Source organism: Heterocephalus glaber, unplaced genomic scaffold, assembly GCF_053883595.1.
Source record: "Heterocephalus glaber isolate CG9 unplaced genomic scaffold, H.glaber_assembly_v1.0 deba00001572, whole genome shotgun sequence".
In the NCBI taxonomy this organism is placed as follows: Eukaryota; Metazoa; Chordata; class Mammalia; order Rodentia; family Bathyergidae; genus Heterocephalus; species Heterocephalus glaber.
The window spans coordinates 7,526,758-7,545,452 of NW_028258357.1; the positions used below are offsets into that span (position 1 = coordinate 7,526,758).

The 18,695-nt window shown below is 41.1% G+C and overlaps 1 protein-coding gene across 6 annotated transcripts in view; it reads right to left on the reverse strand.

Annotated features, from left to right (window-relative positions):
- Positions 1-15,348, reverse strand: part of Kitlg (KIT ligand) — an 80,180-nt gene extending 64,832 nt beyond the window's left edge. For 4 of the 6 annotated variants that reach the window (XR_002390140.2, XM_087192578.1, XM_087192577.1 and 1 more), the window contains exon 1: positions 14,770-14,981. Coding sequence is in view for 5 of the 6 variants with exons in the window: in XM_087192578.1 (XP_087048704.1) it covers positions 14,770-14,784 (15 nt within the window). In the remaining variant the exon portion in view is untranslated. Of the gene's footprint in view, positions 1-14,769 lie in introns of all 6 variants that reach the window. The other 2 variants (XM_013066578.3, XM_087192579.1) reach the window with 2 other exon arrangements.
- Between the last annotated feature and the right edge of the window lie 3,347 nt (positions 15,349-18,695).

Genomic DNA, 18,695 nt, shown 5'->3' on the forward strand with positions numbered 1-18,695 from the left:
CAACTTCATTACTCAATTTTTGTGTGCTATTTTCTTTTTGGAGCTTTTGTTTGCAAACTGAGGCTGGAGATAGACTTTGCTCTTTGTGATATAACTGTATATTGGAAAGTTTTATTCATTTTGGAAATGTTAGCTTTCCAGTTCTGCACTGAAAGGAAGCTTACCTGGTTGACATAAAGGAGGTAGGCGTCTGTCCATATTGTACAGTTGTATAATTTTTAAACTTGAGAACTTTGAAAACTTGCCATTGAAAGAGTATCCCTAAAATAAATGTTTTAAAGTAAACCAAATCTATGAAATGCTACTTTAGAGCACTATTCTAGAAAGTAATGGTAGTATTTTCTAAGGTCACTAATAGATTTTCTAGCCATATGCAATTTGAAAACATTACTTCTTATTAATCCTTCTCTAACTTCCTTCCTTCACACTTAAATAATGTTTCATCTTAAGGAATGAAATATTATTTTTGCTAAAATCCTTAAACCAATCTATCTTCAAGCCATAAATGTCATTCAAATGGAACCATCTAAGGCTTCTCACACGGGCACAACTGCATCTTTCAACATTTCCAAGACAGAGATGATGTGCAGCAGCATTGAAAACTACACGACATCCCATGCTTGTCTAGTTCCCTGGCTACCTCTGAATCAGCACAAACTGTGAAAAAATATCAAAGAAAGCTCCTTGAATGTGAGTGATCTGGGAAAGAACACACCCACTATACTTTTGTTTGTTTGTTTGTTTGTTTGTTTTTTTGGTACCAGGGATCGAACTCAGGTCCTTGCGCTTGCACAGCAGGTGATGAAACCACTGAGCTAAATCCCCGGCCCTACCCACTATACTTTTTAATAGTTGTAACTATTATGAATCAAGAAAAACATTTTATCTAGGCAAGAAAAAATGACAATCGTGCTTATGCCAACCAAACAATTAGGTATGGATCGGGTTTGATGACTGACAGTTGTGAAATACTGCGCAACATGCTCGACCTCTCTGAGCCTACATGACTTTATTCTTTGGTGAAATAGAACAATCACACTATTACCCTCACAGACAGAGAATTAGGGGAGATAAACCATATAACACACTTAGCACATAGAACACACAGAAGCAGCATTTTCTGCCGTAAAATCTTTTCTAGTTCTTAATTCCTCTATATATCTTGAATTAGCAAAATCCAACCAGCATTTGCCATTGAAGCTGCTGTGCTATTTCCTTAAAGACTAGCAGTCAACTGTGCCACCCTCTTCTCTTTGTAATCCACTCTCTCACTCTCTTCTACCACCTTAAATAGTCCATTTACAATTTTTCACTCTAAAGAAAATTGTTTGAACCATGTATGTATGTTTGTGGAAGGCGCTGTCATGTGCACAGAAATATGTGCCTCTTACTGACATCAATGCACATCAGTAATGTTTTGAAGTTCTTGCTACCTCATGCCCCACAGTGAATGAAATCATTATGTACTCCAAACATGTACTCATAAAAATTAAATTTTTAAAAATTTTCTCCTCCCTTCTAACTCACTTTCATTGGTCCCAATTGTGTATCAGCTAAGGTTAGCAGGCAAAAAAATTATTAAATGCCCAGATCCATGCCTAAAATGCTGCTAGGTAGATTCCCCCCGCCCCAATCTGATTCATTAACTTATTCAGAAAACCTTTATCAAGATTTTGGCACTGCATCACTAGCTGAGGATATGAACATGAGGCGATTTAGCTAGGTAGGTAAAAAACATAATTTCAACATAATATGCTACATCGTGTGATTTTTTTCTTAATGCTGTAGATGCTCAGAATAAGATGGGCACAAAGGGCAAACAAATGTCTGGGAGGGCTTCCTGGAGGACCCATCTGAGCTGAGGAAATGAAGGGGCTGCCAGGGCCTCCTTGGAGACCGAATGCAGGTGGAGGTTATGTCGCTAGACCTAGTTAAGTGACACTGAAACGAAGTTTACTACTCAGGGAGTGGTAGAGGCAAGTAACAGCCAAACCACAGAGAACCCTGTGCAGTGAGTGTGCTGAGAACTTACTTTAGCCTACAAGGTAACGCAGGTGGTGGAGGGTTTTAGCCAGAGTAGTGCCATGGTTAGCTTTCCCCTAGAAACTCTGGATTAGATGCATTAGAAAGCATCTTTAGAGTTAGAGAGCCTGCCATTCATTTTGAAAATAATGAAATGGACATCCTCAGGGACAAAACCACATACGAGTGCCAGAGAACTGAATTTAGCACTGGGATCTCTTGCGCTGTCAGCAAGTTTTTGTTCTGATTTTCCTGCATTATCCCCTGAAAATGCTAAGGCAACACAAAATCTTCAGGGAAAGGTGCAAAATCAGGCTTTTTTTTTTTTTTTTTTTTTAAATCTAACTCTGCCCTTAACCAATTTTAAAACATCATACTAGACAATATTTCTGTCCCGTTCTCCTCCTTTGGGCCTTAAAAGAATGGACTTAAGCTTTTTTAAAATTTCCTTTTTTCAATACCCAAAAGAGATTTTTCTATCTGCTTCATCTCCGTTGAAAATCCTACTCAGAAGTGAACCCAACTGGTAAATTCATCACTGGGGTATCTGTAGTCAAAGATTCAACTGTGCAACCTTCAGAAACAACACTGAGATTAGAAAATACTGGAAAACAGGAGCTGTTTTCTCTCTTTCACAAGTGCTTTGAACGAGTCGAGTCAGCGCTCCATCAAAAGAACGTAACAGTTTAATGTTCTGGCAAAGAGTGGAATGCTTGTTTACCTGAAGTAATGGACTGATAAAAGTAACTTGCGGCTGTCTTGCCTTGTACAAAACTTACTCGAAGATTAACCTGAACAATCAAGCCCTTAAATTCTAAACAGAACCACTGACAAGGGGCAGAGGGTAAAGCTCACTGGTAGAGCATGTGCCCAGCATATGCTAGGCCCTGGGTTCAATCTGCAGCACAGTAAAAAAAGTCACTGACAAGAAAATAACACCTGAATTCATCACAGAAACGTTTCCAAACTGTGGGTCTTATCCACTTATTAAATAAATACCTAAAAGGAAACTTTTGAATGTAAAACATTTATTTTACATGAAAGCAACTAACGATTACCCAGGTTTTCTGGGGTCAGTGCAGGCACTCGGTCCTTTTCATATATGAGCTCCCATAATCCTTGGGACCACAGGAGGAGACAGACCCAATTGGAAGACTCATTTTACCAATGAGAATATACACTATTAAAAGAATTAAGTGAGTGGAAGTTGTACAACTTGAAGAAGTGCCCCCAGCTCTAAGACTCTCCAGGGCTGTCAGGGATCAAAGCACAGAGAGTTGGAAAATTCAAGCTTTTCCCACTGTCTGCTGGGAACGATACGCTGCTTGGCATTGGAACAGGACAGTCCAGTCTGTGCAGCACTGCCCTGTCTGCATCACTGCCTCTCTGGACCCTCACAAGACCTGTGAGGTGGCCAATGAAGGTGTCAGCATTCTTACTCCCAAACGCTCGCTCCTTCACTAGTCTCGCTTCATGGCTACACAATCCTATCCCCACACTCACCCATAATCTTGCTTTGCCCTTCAGTGACAACAGGTTTTAATGTATTACAGCCATCGTGCCAGGCACGACAGTGGCACAGGCCTGCAACCCCAGCTGAGGCAGGAGGATCACAGTGAGTTCGAGGCCAAGCTGGACTACCTAACAGTACCCTTTCTCAACAAAACAGAAAACAAAAAGAAAAAACTATTATACCCATCCTACAAGTATATTAAACTGATACAGAGTAGATCAACTCGCATACGAATGAGGATACTGAGGCCTAGACAAGGAACTTAGTAACATACTACGGTTTCAGTGAGTAGTACAGATGGGACTTGAGCCTCATTTGATCTCACTCTGAGGCCTGTGCTTCTCATCTATATGAGGCCAATGAGTCAAACACTTTGAGTAAACGTAATTTTGTACTTAACAGGATAGTAGGAAAACACATATGAAGTCTGAAAAATATTTTATTAGCCAGCCATGGGAGTACACGCCTATAATCTCATTGTTCTGGGAGGCTGAGGCAGGAGGATTTCAAATTTGAGCCCAGCCTGGCAATTTAATGACTTAGCAAGACCCTGTGTCAAAAATCAAAACAACAAAGATGGCTGGGGAAGCCGCGTGAAGGCTTCAATTCCCAGTCCTGAAAAAAACAAGAAACACAGGATTTTTTTTTTTTTTTTTTTTGGAACTGGGGATTGAACTCAGGTCCTTGCGCTTGCGCAGCAGGCGGCAAAACCACTGAGCTAAATCCCCGGCCCCCACAGGATTTTTTTTATCAGTACAATTCTGTGAGTATCCACCACAACCCCGGTATACAATATTATTTCTAGGCTTATAAAAGGGAGAGAAGGAACCAGGAAAAAAGAAGAGAAAAAGAACAAGGGAGGTAGAGCAGGAAGCTGCACAGTACCATTCCTGTATTTTACAGAAGGTTAAGAAAAGGTTAAGTAAAGTTAAATAAATTGCCTAAGATCCCATGGCAAGCTAGAGTCAAGAGCCAGAGGTAACACCTAGGGGCCTTGTTTTTGTGGTGTTGGGGGTCAAACCCTGGACCTCATCACACATGCAGGCAAGCTCTCTGGCACCAAGCTGCACCCCTGCCCTGTCCTGGGTGCTTTTGTGACAAAAGCCACGCTCTTTCCATTCTCTCCCTAAATTGGCTATTTCCTTGGATAATAAAAATGTTTATCCCAGGGGCAAAATAGTAGGGAATCCCTCAATCAAAATGGGAAGAACTTCTGTTCTGTCTTTCCAGTTCTAAGCACAGCTGAGGAACGTGGACCCCAGATCCAGGTCTCCTGGTTCCTGAGCCAGTACCACCACCAATTAGCATATAATAGAAAGAAGTAACTTTGTGCTAGGTAAACTCCCTTGAGATTATAATTAGAAATAGTTAGCTTTTTTTTTCAGTTTATGTTAAAGTAAGAAATGAAAACAGGTTACTCGGGACTAACGTGAATGTCAGGCATGAGTTATTTGCAAGAATTGTTCCAACTTTCCCTTTTCATTCCCAGTGAAGGTTTCACAGTTGTAGTCAACTTCTGTAAGAACAGCATCATCAGGACCGATGAGCATCACATTAACATTTGTTTCATCTAACAACTTTAGATATTATTACTGAAGACATTATCATTAGTTTTCTAATCTGACCAAAGCCAATTAGAACAGTAATGGAAAAAAGAGCATGTTAAATCAAGCAAATGGATAAAGATAATGCTGAAGCACTTTCCTTTTTCTGAGAAGTCATTCTGAAACACAATTTTTAAAATACTTTAAAATCTGTCCTCTGCCAATGTAGCATCACTTTATTTGTAAGACGTCAAGGTTTTGGCAGTAACTATTCATGCCATCAAGTAAAGGGGCATTTTTACAGTTTACAGTAAGTGTTCATGGCGTCAAGTAAAACGGTTTCCCTCACCAGTCAGATGAATCAGGAACACAGCTCCCAATGGACAGTTCAGGACACTGGAGGGAGAGAGATTACTGACGAAGGCCAGACCCACCGACTCCTGGGAGTGCTGCTGGCTCACAACCATTTCTACTATCAGGCAGCTCTGAGCGGCTGGGAGTCAGAAGCAATCTGTTATTCAACTGGTAGCCTCAGCTTTTCCTGCTTTCAGGTTTCCTGGTATAACATGAAAACCTATCATCACCTCCACACACAATTCCAAAACCAGAAAAGGAATGCAAGCCTTACAGGCTGTGTTAGTCAGCTTTCCATTACTGTGAGGAAATACTGACATAATCAACTCCTAAGAGGAAAGGTTTATTTTGGTTCACATTTTCAGAGGTTGCAGTCCACTATCACTTGGCTTTGGACATTGTGGTGGAAATACATGGTGAAGAAGGCTACCAGGGAGCCAGGAAGTGGAAAGAGAAAGGAAGAGGAAAGGCCAGAGTCTCAAATATCCCCTTCTAGGGCACATCCCAATAACCTAACTTCCTTCCATTAAGACCTACCTGCTAAAGGTTCTGCTGCCTCCCCACAGCGTCACACGCTGGGAGCCAAGCTTCCCACACACAGACTGGGGGACATGTAAAGTCTCAGCTATAGCACAGGTTGTATCTATAATTATGTGTCTAAATACAGGTTCATTAAATTGTGCTGATTACGAGAAATCTTATCTTTAGAATTAAACAGGATGGGCTTCAGATCTGAGTCTTTTCACTTCTTTGCACTATTTTCCAAAATCTTAGGCAAGTTTCACATTTTCTTTGTCTCTAGGGACTTTAGCTTCCATACGCGAGAAAGAAGAAAGAAAGAAAGAAAGAAAGAATTAATTTAGGTCACTGTATTATGTACACCACAACAGTTCTGCTAGAACCAAATAAGGTAAACTGTGCATTTTGTGGCACAGTGCCTCATTCATGGTAAGCAATCAACAGATATTAACTGGATAACTACTCTTTATTACTTCCATATTCAATAACCTGTTATTTTACTTTTTCTAAATTTTTTTTTTTTGAGACAAGGAGTAAGTGGTGAACAAAGTAGCCTTTTCAATCATTAAACACATGTATATAGCAGACTAGCACAGTTGCTAAAATTTTGCTGTTAAAAAGAAAGGAAGAAAGAAAGTGTATTAGTACCCAACAACGTGAATCAGGCACGGATGCATTTCAGAATATTTCACATGGATTTACTAAGCATCTAGTATGAGCCATTCTGCTAGGCAATGTCAATTATGAAATTTTTGTTGCCCAAATTCTGTGACTGTTTTCTGTTACTCCATGAATCACATTTGGTTCTGATTTAATGTTCTTGTAAACAGAATGTGTGTCTTTGAGGTACTGAATAGGCCACACTACTGCACAGTGTTTGTGCCAACTAAATCTCTTTCAGGGATAATCTGCTAATAAATACCTACTACTGGCAGAAGAAAGACCTTATCTCAGTTTCCTTAGCTGTGAAATGGGACTTTAAAAAATACTACCAAAAAAAAAAACAATACTACCTAACTTTCAGAAGAAAAGTCCAATGAATTAATTAATTTTGGAATTGTTTTCTTCTAAGCAACATTATGGCTTGATCGATTTTCAGGATGATTTAATTTTATAAACAATGGTGGAAACTATTTAAAATAGCTACATATTTAAACATCAAACACTTGAGAAGTAATCATAATAAATTTCATTCCTTCAACCTGAGTCATTTATATGTGTCATTTGTACAGAAGTACAATCAATGAGTGGTCATATTAGCATTGCATTTAAAGTCTATATAATTGTATATATTAAAAGTAAAGACATATATAAAGGCAATGAGATTAGAAAGGTCATTATAAACATTAGGTTAAAACCTTGCTATTATTATTAGAAGCTATTTCTAGTTTTAAATTAAAATTATTGAACAGTAGAGTGTAGATTTATCTGAAATAAAACAATTCAGCTTAATAAATGCCCATACATAATTTAAAAAGAAAAAAGACCCAAGATTCAAATGGAATAAAGAGTTCCACACTCTTCCAAACATTCTCAAGGCATAAAGTAGTATGGCTTTGGTACATTATAAACAACTATATTCTAAGGTTTTAAAAACATTTTCCTGAACAAGAACTAACAATTTATATACATATAATTTATATATATACATATATATATGTATGTGTATATATATATATATATATATTCTCCAAGCCAAAGCAATCATATAGCTTTTAACTGGTCATCAAAAATGGAAATCCCTAATGTGTTCTCTATTTCAAAAGTGTTAAATTGTGGGTTTACACAGAAGCATAAATAATGGTTTTACATATGACTGCTGAGGTTTGTTTTGCAATCCTTGGGTTCACTGGATCACACTGTAAACTATTTTACACGAAAACATCTTTACCCTCCCTTCCCCCACCTCTCCATCTAACTTCTGCTGTGAATATAAATTGTAACCAGCAGTACAAACATACGGACAATATCTCCCAGGAGAGTGGCATAGCCTTTATAACAAGGCACATTTTCTCTGTAGCTCTCTTTGGAGAGCAAGGAATTAGAGTGTTTTTACAAGGCAGTTATTCTAGAGGGCGCTGGTGAAAGGCAGCCCTGGCACATAGTGGAGAGTCTGGCAGAGTTAAGTCCCAAAGATTTCTTCACAACAGACAGCCATGGTTAACCTGGTTTATGACAACTCACACACACACACATTTCAGTAAAATAAGCCAGTCAGGAGATGTAATCCAGCCCTAGAGTTTAGAAAAGACACTGAATGGAAAGGTCCTTTGCTTTCAGGGATTTTATGCCAAGGTGAGAATGAGGCAAAAGTTCGAAGCACTCCAAGGGCTTTTGTTCAAAAGATGAACTTCGAGGGCCAGGGATTTAGCTCAGTGGTGCTGCTGCCTGTTTCGCAAGCGCAAGGTCCTGAGTTGTATCCCAGGTACCAAAAGAAATTTAAAAATAAAAACCAAACGAGCAAAAGATGAACCTCTGCTCCTAGGAAGGCAATCCAGTAATATGTACACAAGACAAACAGAACACCCTCTCTACGCTATGCTCTCCCAGGTTTGGACAGGGACCTAATTATACAGCGGAGATGCCCTTTCCTTGAAGGTGACCCAGGCTTGCTTTTCAAGGGGACACTGTCAATGGATGGGTTTGCTGTCGGCTTTCACAGCCTTTTGCACGGTCACCCTGGAGAGGAAAGGCACTCTTTGTAAGACCAGTTGGGGGGAGGGGATGTTGAGTTGCTGCCTATATGCCAAAAACATGAAAAGGCAACCTAATTGACCATTCTCTAATCTGGAGCCTTCCAGGGACCCCTAAGAGCACCACTAACAGCTATGAGTGCACAGTTAAGTGCGAATTCCTGCATCCAGATAACCAAATGTCAGCTACTGTTATTTCTTAATTATCAAGTACTGCCTCAGTTCGGAACTTTGTTTTCATGGACAGCTCACTGTGCTCCGGGGCTGCTCAACAGAGCATTATCATCATCGCTCTGGCCCTGTTTTTGGAGGAATACGTGGTCTCTTGGCTGGAAGAAGGTCCAGCTTGTCTTCGAATATTCTGAAGTCAACAAGGAGAAAAGGACTGCCATAGTCCTGACTGGTGAGGAGAAACTGCTGCTGGCTACTGGGCTTTTTTCCATCAGCTACAGTAGTAGCCAGAGTTGTTCCAGGGATGCTACTGGACCCTAGCAAAAGCCAAGGCAAGCAGAGACTTGGCAAATTATCAGTCACAGAAACTATCTTTCCTAGAGGCTCCCTCCTCTCTTCACCTCTGGGTCCTCAGCTGCAGCCTCTTATCTTCACTACCTTCTCAAGATTATCTCTTGGACAGGACTCAAAAATGCTAAAAGCCTCCGTGACTTGTCCAAGGTCACACAGCTGGAGGCACAGCCACATGCAGAGCCCCCCTTTCCTCTGATGTTCCCCAGTAATGCGTTCTACTGCATTATTAGATCCCTCCTTGGCTTGCTCTGACCATTCTAACCCTGTGCACACAGATACTGGAAACTGTAGGGGCAGAAAAAGGCAAATATAGAGAAGCCCTGCCCTTTGGAAAACTCAAGTCCACCAGCTGCATGACTTTGCTTTAGGGTTCTTCCTTACTCACAGAATTTAAAGAACAGACGACAGAAAGAAAAAGTCCTCTTCAATGGTTGTCTTTGCTAAAATAGGAAAGTGTAAATACCATTCTTGTTACAGAGAAATATCAAGGAGTAGGTGAGGTGGCTAAAAGCAGAACAGTCTAAATTCAAATCTCCTCAATTTCTCCCCATGGGCTGGTTCATAATCATAAAACTGAAGCAACAGCAACATAAACCTCGGAACTAGAGAAAGCTTAAATGCCATCTGGTTTGAATCTCTATTTTACTAGTGTTGTAGAAATAGAAAACTTTAGAATTGGAAGGCACCTAGAAATCACCTAGTCCTACTTTCTCATTCTTCAGTTGAATAAACAGATTCTGAAAGGATTAAATCATTTCCCAAAGTCATACAACTCAGTATCCAGGTTAATAAAAGAGCTCGTCTCCTAATGTCCAAGCCATTGTGGAAGCCTAGCAAAACAGTAAAGGACAAAGAGAGCCACAGAAAGAACACCTTTCCTTTAGATGACACACATTGTGATTTTAAAAAAAGAACCAGGAGGTTTAATTGTAAGAAAATCACCCCCAACTCTTTTTCTGGACAGACAGAAATAGATAAGGATAGGATAATGATAATTCTCTCAAACTCCCAGCCCCTGCAAATAGTTTTTAGCATGCCCATAGTTAAGTGAAAAGGCAAAACCATCTTGCTCCATCTATAAATCAGTAAGGCTACACACAATGGTTTCCATGAAACAAAGTCTATACAAAGCAACCCTGAAAGCAGCGTATATTATAAAAGCATCTTGGTGTTCTCTCAATTTGTTTTATAAATTGTTCTGACTACACAGGTGACTGAGACTAAAAGCAGAGTTCCTGCAGCTGCTCATGATTCATGTACTAGGAAAGAAAGATAAAAGATCACTTCTCAGAGATTTATATCCTAATGCCTTACCCTCATCTACAAAAGGGGACATTAGGGTAACGGAGAAAAGTAAAAATAAAGGTCCCAAATGTATATAATGAAAAAAAAAAATGTCACTGCATGTTGCCTGGTGAAGACAGCAAAACACCCTGCAGAAATGAACGCATGCTGCACGCAGGGCTGGGATAGGAAGTTGACTGAGTCTCTTAGTCTAAAATAAGGCACCCTCAGCATCATACGAGGAGAGCTTAGAAAGCAAGGGTGTAAAATTAGGAACTGAATTAAGGATAAAGGCAGGATTTCCATTTGCTCTTTCTATTTTGTATTCTACTTTTTTTGTTCTTTTTTTACATTGGAAGAGAAATCTTAAACAACTTTAGTCTCTCATGATCACATTTCACCTTTGTTTTCCCACACCCGGGTTGATGTGTTAATTACCGAGGATAATCAGACACCACCCTATAACAGGAGGCACTAAATTGATGGATCCAAATTTAAGAAAACTTGTGCACTTTGCTCATTCAACATCATTTACTTGCCATAGCAAGTTTTTCTCTGGCTTGCAAAAGTTAGTGGTCAGGCAATTCTCTTCTCAAGGAACAACAAACTCAGACTATAACTACCTAAAGTCACTCTTCTGGGCTAGACATATATAAAGCCCTGCTTCAGTCTTTACAGCCGCCATCTGTGAATAATCATTTTAACCATTTTATAATCAACATACAGATTACAAAGCAGAAATCCAAGAAGTTGAACCATTCGCCTGAGGTCATTTATCTCCCAAGTGGTAAAACAGGAATTGGAATCCAAGTCTTCAGTGTCTAGAGCCTAAAATCCTTCCCTCAGCTATATTTTAGGTACTTCCCAGGTGTGGAAAGAGGACATTTGCAATGGGATTCCCACCCATGCAGCAAACCTCTAAAACTGGGAGCCACACTATTTGGGCCCACTTTGTTTTTTAATGTTATATAAGGGGGTGGTAAGAGTTCAATCATCTATCATTAAAGAACAACGATGACTCACAATTTGCTATCTTCAAATCTTATATCTTTAGACATAAATAAAATTTAGCAATTTTAATTGGTTTGGCACAGACTTTCAAATTTCCATATGGTTATTTTTCCTGTTTTATGTTAAATGTAATCGACTTAACACTTGAGTTTTAAAGTCTTGGCAGAATGTATCAATTAAAAGCTACATAAATTAGAACTACTCAAAGCACACATTCCAAATTGAGTGATCATAAGGACAAAATTTTAAGATGCTCTTTTCATAAATATGTTAATTTTTCCCTATAAACTTGTATCATCACCCACATTTAGACAAAAAAGGGATATTTTCTCTGACATAGTGAAAGCTAACATTTGATTTGCTTATTCCCGAGTGCCTCAGTGTGCCTGACATGGCCTTTTCTACATTGTTTGTGAGACAAAGCTTTCCTATTTTGTATTTCTAAAAATGACAGCAGTCTTGACAATGCCTAAAACTGTATGGAAACTAAAATGTAAACATAATATGGATAAATGTGGCACTGAGCCTATTAAGGTGACAGTACTTTTGAGCACATTTTCATTGGTGGTGCAAAATATGGCATCCCATACTTAATGTACCCCAGAGTATTATTTTAAAAAATGGCATTACTTTCAAGGAGATGGTCTTTCTGAGCCAGAGTCACTATTTCCTTTCAAAACTGTAAAATCTCACAATATGGATAAAATACAAAGAGAAATTTGAAAAACCCAAATCACATTTATTCCTGCAAACTTGTGATTGAGTTTATTGTCACAATGGCTCCTTATGACTATTGCCTGTGTAATTGTTTTCCAAATACTGAAGTCTATCACACGTGCTAAGTAAATGAAAGAATCATTCATCAACCCCAAGTGGTTGTTGATGGGATTTTCACTTACTTAGCTTGACTAAAAGGCTAACATGCCCACTGTCCCCATGATGGTTGGAGAGCTGCTGCACAATTCAAATTAAAGTTTTTTTAAAAATAGTATCATTCAATTTTGTTTGCATGAACTGAGTAATGACAGAGGACAGAACCAGTGGGCCTATCATGGAATTCTAGTTTTGATACTATGTTTATAAGCAACTATGTAAGCCATTAAATATTAATAGATCTTCCTCTCTGGCAAAGATAACATTAGATCAAAATCTTCCTTCTTAGTGTCCGATTTCCTTATGCTATTCTCTCTCTATGCAGAGTTGCATAGAAAATTTTTTCCAAATTTTAAATGAGAAGATTTGAGAATAATCCTTCATTACCATGGATTACTTTATTGATTTTGTGCTATCTCCAAGGTCTCCCTTTTCTTCAGTGACAGGAATGTGAAATTACTAGAAGCATCCTTAAAGAAAACCTTGAAGGTCATTAGATCCTAGGCAATGAATGCCTTCATTCAAAGAGAGCATGCCCTCCCGAGCCCTTTAACATGAGCAAGTCCCCCCAAAGGGGCTGCACTTTAACTTGGTCTGAACAGGTCACATTTCTAAAATACTTAGCTGTCTCAAATGTCTCTGGTCGGCAGCACTGAGTCACTAATGCCACAGCTACAGTGTTTCAGGCTGGACTGACCTCTTTCTAGTTTTCAACGGAATTATTATTCCATGTAATCCTATTTACACAGCCATTTAATCAAAGCGAGAAAGGAGATTACAGAGCTTGCATTTGTTTTGCAAAGCAAGGGAGCAAGGATCATCAATCCTCCTGACTCTCAAAGTGACTTGATAGCACATCCCCGGCTTTGGAGTGTTGGACATTAACCCGATCTGTCTCCTGTTTTCTTGTTTAAATAGGCAGCTTTGGGCTCTTTTCCTGATCTAAAAGGCAGCGGCTTCTCCACCCACATCTCACCACCGCCACCATTCATGCAAGCAGATGCTGCTCTAAAAAGGAACAGGTTCCCCACCCTTGTCTACTGTTCCCCAGATAAGAAAGCAAGTGCACTTCAAGCGATACATAAAACTTTTCTTTGTTGCAAGAATCTTAATATTTGCATTTCTCTAGCACAATGTAGTAATCCCAGGTGTGGCATCCTTGCCTAAAAACTGACCTGCTTGCAAGACAGGAGACAGGCACTCTCCTGTCCTTGCTTCTGTTCTGGAGACTGCAATAGGCAAAGTCCCTTATCTCTGCCCTTTTCCACAGCGGTGGAAAGGGCTTTACTCTTCTTTCTTAGTGTCCAAGCCTAGACACTCATTTAAAATATGCTAAGTGGGTCACTTAATAAAGGACTATCAGCACACGGATTCTTTCATTCTAAACCTTCACACACGCGCGCACACACACACACACACACACACACCCAACACTTCTACCCCTTCCACATTTCGGGAATTGCAATCTCTGACAGAACCTCTTGTGGGGTGAAAGGGCAGCCTTCTCCACCCCAGGCAGACAGCAGAACAATTCCGAAAGGAAGGAGTGGGAAGAGGTGAGAACCGCCCGCCAGAGGTGAAAAGAATCATGTGGATGGGAGCACCTTGGCGGCCGTTTCCAAAGGAGGAGCCCGATATTTGTTTCGAGGGTGGGGTGGGAGTGTCTCACTGTACCCCTAGGCAGCGCTTTAGCTGGTCCTTTATCTATAAAGCACAATTCAGCAACACTGGGTATTATCTCAACAACTATCATTCGAGGTGCCCATTAAAATTTTGAAAAAATAAAAATAACTTTTTTGTAATGGAAGAAGGTGCACGCACCGAGAAGGCGAGAAGGCGTTACTCCATCTGCAGCTCTCAGGAGGGCCCACCCAGAGCTCGGAGCCACAGCGTGCCAAGTTTTCCCGGGCAGGCCAGGCAAGTTCCCCGCCCGGAGAGCGCTGCCGCTGCCGAGGAGCAGCTCGGAGTTGGCTTCGCCCCCGCGGCTGCACCCGCGCCCCGCGCCCTGCGCCCCTCAAGTACACAGAGCGAGCGAGGTGGCCCGTAGGGAGCGGTTTCATAATCTCCCGGAATCCACGGGAAAACGTCGCTCGTGCAAAGACGAGCCTGCCCGGGGCAGCGCCAAATGCCAGGCCAAAAAGCCCACCCTGCCCTCGGATGGGAAATGCGGTTTCCGACTGACAGGCAAACTCAAAGGCGGAGGCTGCAAAGTTGACACCCGCTCGCTCTCCCGACTCCCACTCCGCCCCTCCGCGCTCGGCCGGCTGCGCGCTGCGGTCACCCACGCCCGCCTCCCCGCGCTCTCTTGGCTCACCCGGAGGGCGCACCCCTGCATGGCCCGGCTGCCGGTCCCGGGGCGCGCCGGCCTCCCCCGGGCTTCGGGCGCGGTTTTCTTTGAAAGCCTCGGAGCTCCCGGGCGTGCCCTACTCACTTGTGTCTTCTTCATAAGGAAAGGCAGCGCTGCGATCCAGCCCAGGCAGCGGTGTGGCGACTCCGTTTAGCTGTTCTGGAGCTCCAGCATACTGCACGGGCAGCGGCGGCAGATAGTCCGAGCATTGGGCAGCCAGAGCGCAGCGCCTCTCCCCGGCCCGTGCCTGCGGCGGCGGCGCTCCTGGTCCCGGCGCGAGGTGGCGAGTGAAGCCCGGGCCGCCGCGCCGCCTGAGCTTTTATAGCAGCGCCCGCCCGCCCGCCCGCTCCGGACACGCCTCCTTCCCTTCCGGAGCCCGGGAGGCCAGATGCGGGCAGGGGCCAGCGGGAGACCCGGGAGCGCGGTAGGAGCGCCGAGGACGCCCGCCCGCAAGGGGGATGGGTCCGGCCAACGCGTCGCCCGCGTGGGGCTCGGGGTGCGCACCCGCGAGAGGCCACGAGGTGCGGGGACGCCTGGGGCGAAGCTCAGCAACCTGCAGCCGCCGCTCCTTAAGCGCAGCGCGGGTCCTTGGCAGGGCTCACCTGGCTCCGCCCAGGGACGGGCGACACCGGGGCGCTGGAGCGGACCGGGCTTTGCCTTTCTGCTCTGCTCGGAAGCAGCGCGGGAGGGGAGTGCGCCGGTTCCGACCAGACCTCACCCAGCCTCGCCTTTGGGAGAAAAGAAAGTTTAATTAGGATCCACAGTTAGTGCATTGCTTTACCCTGTCTTTCTTTTTTTTCTACACAATTACTTTAGTGAATGAAGAATATTAAAGAGATTATTGACTCTCGGGGTCAAGAATTGCTAAGGGAGATAGTATTTTCAGAATGATTTACTGTTGTATCTTTAGAAATGAAAATTGAAAGAAAAAGGCTAGACTGCAACGTTCAGACCGTCTACGCAGCGGAGATTTGGAAAGCTCTACTTTTTTAGAGAAGTTTTGAAATCGGGAAGATAACGCAACAGTAATAATAGGTAGCACCATGATGCCGTGCGCCGATTTATTAGGCACCAGGCGCCATGCTAAGAACTGTACATAAACGATCTCATTAAATCTTTGCCACAAAAAAAAGAAAAAAAAATCTTTACCCCAGACCTATTGTATACATCCTTTTTTAAAAATTCCCATTTTACAGATGATGAATCACAACTGTAAAGGTTAATTGTCCCAAACAACCACACCTAGTAAGTGGCAGAGCCCTAATTTAAATCTAGAGCCTTGGTTGTACTTTTAAAAATACCTCAAATATCATACTGACTTTCTGAAACTCTTCAATAACTGGAGAACAGTAAAAACCTTTTTTCTTAATTTTATAAAGAAAATATTACTGACATTAACATCAATAATCTTAGGAGCAAACATGATACATACATTTAGGAATTAGTTATTTTCATGAGAGAGAAGGATTCTAAATTCCCCACATTCAGTACAGTTGCCTTTGTTTTAAAAGTGAATATGCCAGGGGAAGCGGAAAGGGAAGAAGGGAAAGGAAAAATTATGAGAAAGAAAAAAAAATGGAAACAAAGTCTATGTAAATAGGGAAAGCTCTTGGGGGTGAAGGGCACATAGGTAATGGGGAAAAATTAAGAACCAAGATACATCATGTTCAGGTACAAACACCCAATGATAAATGTAAATGTATTGTATACCTAAAATGTACCAATTAATTTATAAATAAATAAATAAATAAACAGATGGGCATTATCAAAAAAAAAGTGAATATGCCAAACTTTCAATCTAAAAGAAAAAAAACTAGGTAAATTTTGAAGCTCATTTTGTTAGTTTCTTATTGCTACTCTAACAACAACAATGACAACAAAAAAGAACCTATTAAATGGCTTAAACCAACACAAATTTATTGGAGGTCAAAAGTCCACAATGGCTTTCACTGGGCTAAAATCAAAGTGTTGGCAGGACTCTATTCCTTGCTCTCTGGGACAATTCATTTCCTTGCTCTTCCCATGTTCTAGAGACTGTGTCTGCATTCCTGGGCTCCAGGTAGGTGTCTTTATTTTCAAAGCCAGTAATGTCAAACTGAGTCCGCCCATCAAACCACTCTCACCTCTTCTGCTGCCCTATTCCACTTCTAAGGACTTTCATGATTACATTGGGCCTACCTGGAGAATCTAGGATAATCCCCTCATTTTAAGGTCAATTGTTTAACAACTTTAATTTCATTTATAGCCTGCATTTGCCCATGTCTTGGAATTGGTGTGTATCATAATATATTCACAAATTCCAGGGGTTAAGATGCAGATATCTTGGGGCACAAGGAGGGAGAGGGTTGTTACTCTCTCTACTGCGCTGACAGCAGACAAGTTCAGGAGAACAGAAGTGGAAGTATGGACTCAGTGTGCTGAGCTCCGTGGGAGCTCCCAGCTGGAAGATTATCTCCTCCTCCATAGTTACAAAAATAAATATTTGGAAAAAGGACCAAAAGAAAAGCTGAAACCATTAAATAATTGCTTTTACTTTCAATGGAAAAGCCGCTGCAAACCAATTTGAACAAAGGTGGAAAGAGGACAGAAAACAGCACTAAATATGACCACATTTGAAAAATCACCTAACTAATGGGTCCTTCCTGGTGATCCTAATCTTAACACAACCAGGCCTTGGGTATCATCTTGCTTTGCAGGAACCTGCCAAGCTGTTCCCTACATGTTATGCAAGAAGGAGCTATGTTCCTGAAACTTACTATTATGGTCTAGTGGAAAGGGAAATGATTTTGAGGAAGGCTGGTCCTACTTCAGATTCTACTGCAGCCTTAAGTCCTTATGTTAGGAGACTCTTAGGAAGGAGAGTTCTAATAAGTTGGGCTAGGTTTAAAGAAACCAGACAGTGGATCTATCAAATTCAGCTCATTCTTTTCATTCACAGGCTATATTCTTGCTATACAAGCACTGCTGATCTCCTTCCCTTTTTCCTGCTTTCAGTTATCTGTCTCCTCCTCCCCACCCAACTGCTTCGTGGGCTCTCGATACATTAATATCATCACTGACTTTCACTCTTTCTGTTGCTCTAACAAGGTCATAGAGACCGGATAATTTATGTGGAATAGAAGTTGATTTAGCTCATTGTTCTGGAGATATTAAGGGCATGGCTTTGTCACCTGCTTGGCATCTGGACAGGGCCTTCTGCCTGCATCATAAGATAGCATTTCTTTAAAGAGGTTTCATTATCTTTCTGTTTTTTAAAAATGCTACCCTAAACTGAAATTGCTATTGTCTTTTTAAAAATATTTATTTTTAGTACATTTTTGCAGTATATAATGATTACATTCACTGTTGAGAGTTGGCATATATATACATATCCAATCTTAATTAATTTCCATCCCCTTCCCTCTTTCCCCTTCCCTCTATCTCTTTGTCCTCTTCCCTTTTGTAAAAGAGCTGTCTTAGTGTTTCCTATTATCCATCTTTTATTTTGCTCCTTTATCTAGACTTTGGGTTTTTCACATGAGAAAAACCATACAATATTTAATTTCTTGTGTCTAACTTATTTCACTTAATATCACGGTCTCAAAGTGTGTCTATATTCCTCAAATGATGCAAGCACATCCTTCTTTATGACAAAATAGTACTCCACTGTGTATAAATACTATACTTTTTACCCATTCATTCATTGATAGGCATAAATATTATAGACATTATATCTTATAAGTTATCCTAATATAAACATAGGTATACATGTACCACTGTAATACACTGTCTTTAACACTTTCTAGAAAATATCTAGAAGGGAAGTAGCTGGATCAAATGGAATTTCAACTTTTAGTATTTGAAGAATCTCCATATTGATTCCCATAGTGGTTGTAATACATTATATTCTCACCAACAGAGTAGAAGGAATCTTTTTCTCCCACAGCCTCTCTAGTTATTATGATTTCTTGATGCTAGATGTTCAATATTTTTTCAAGAGTAAATAGAATCAAAATCTCAGTGTTGTTTTA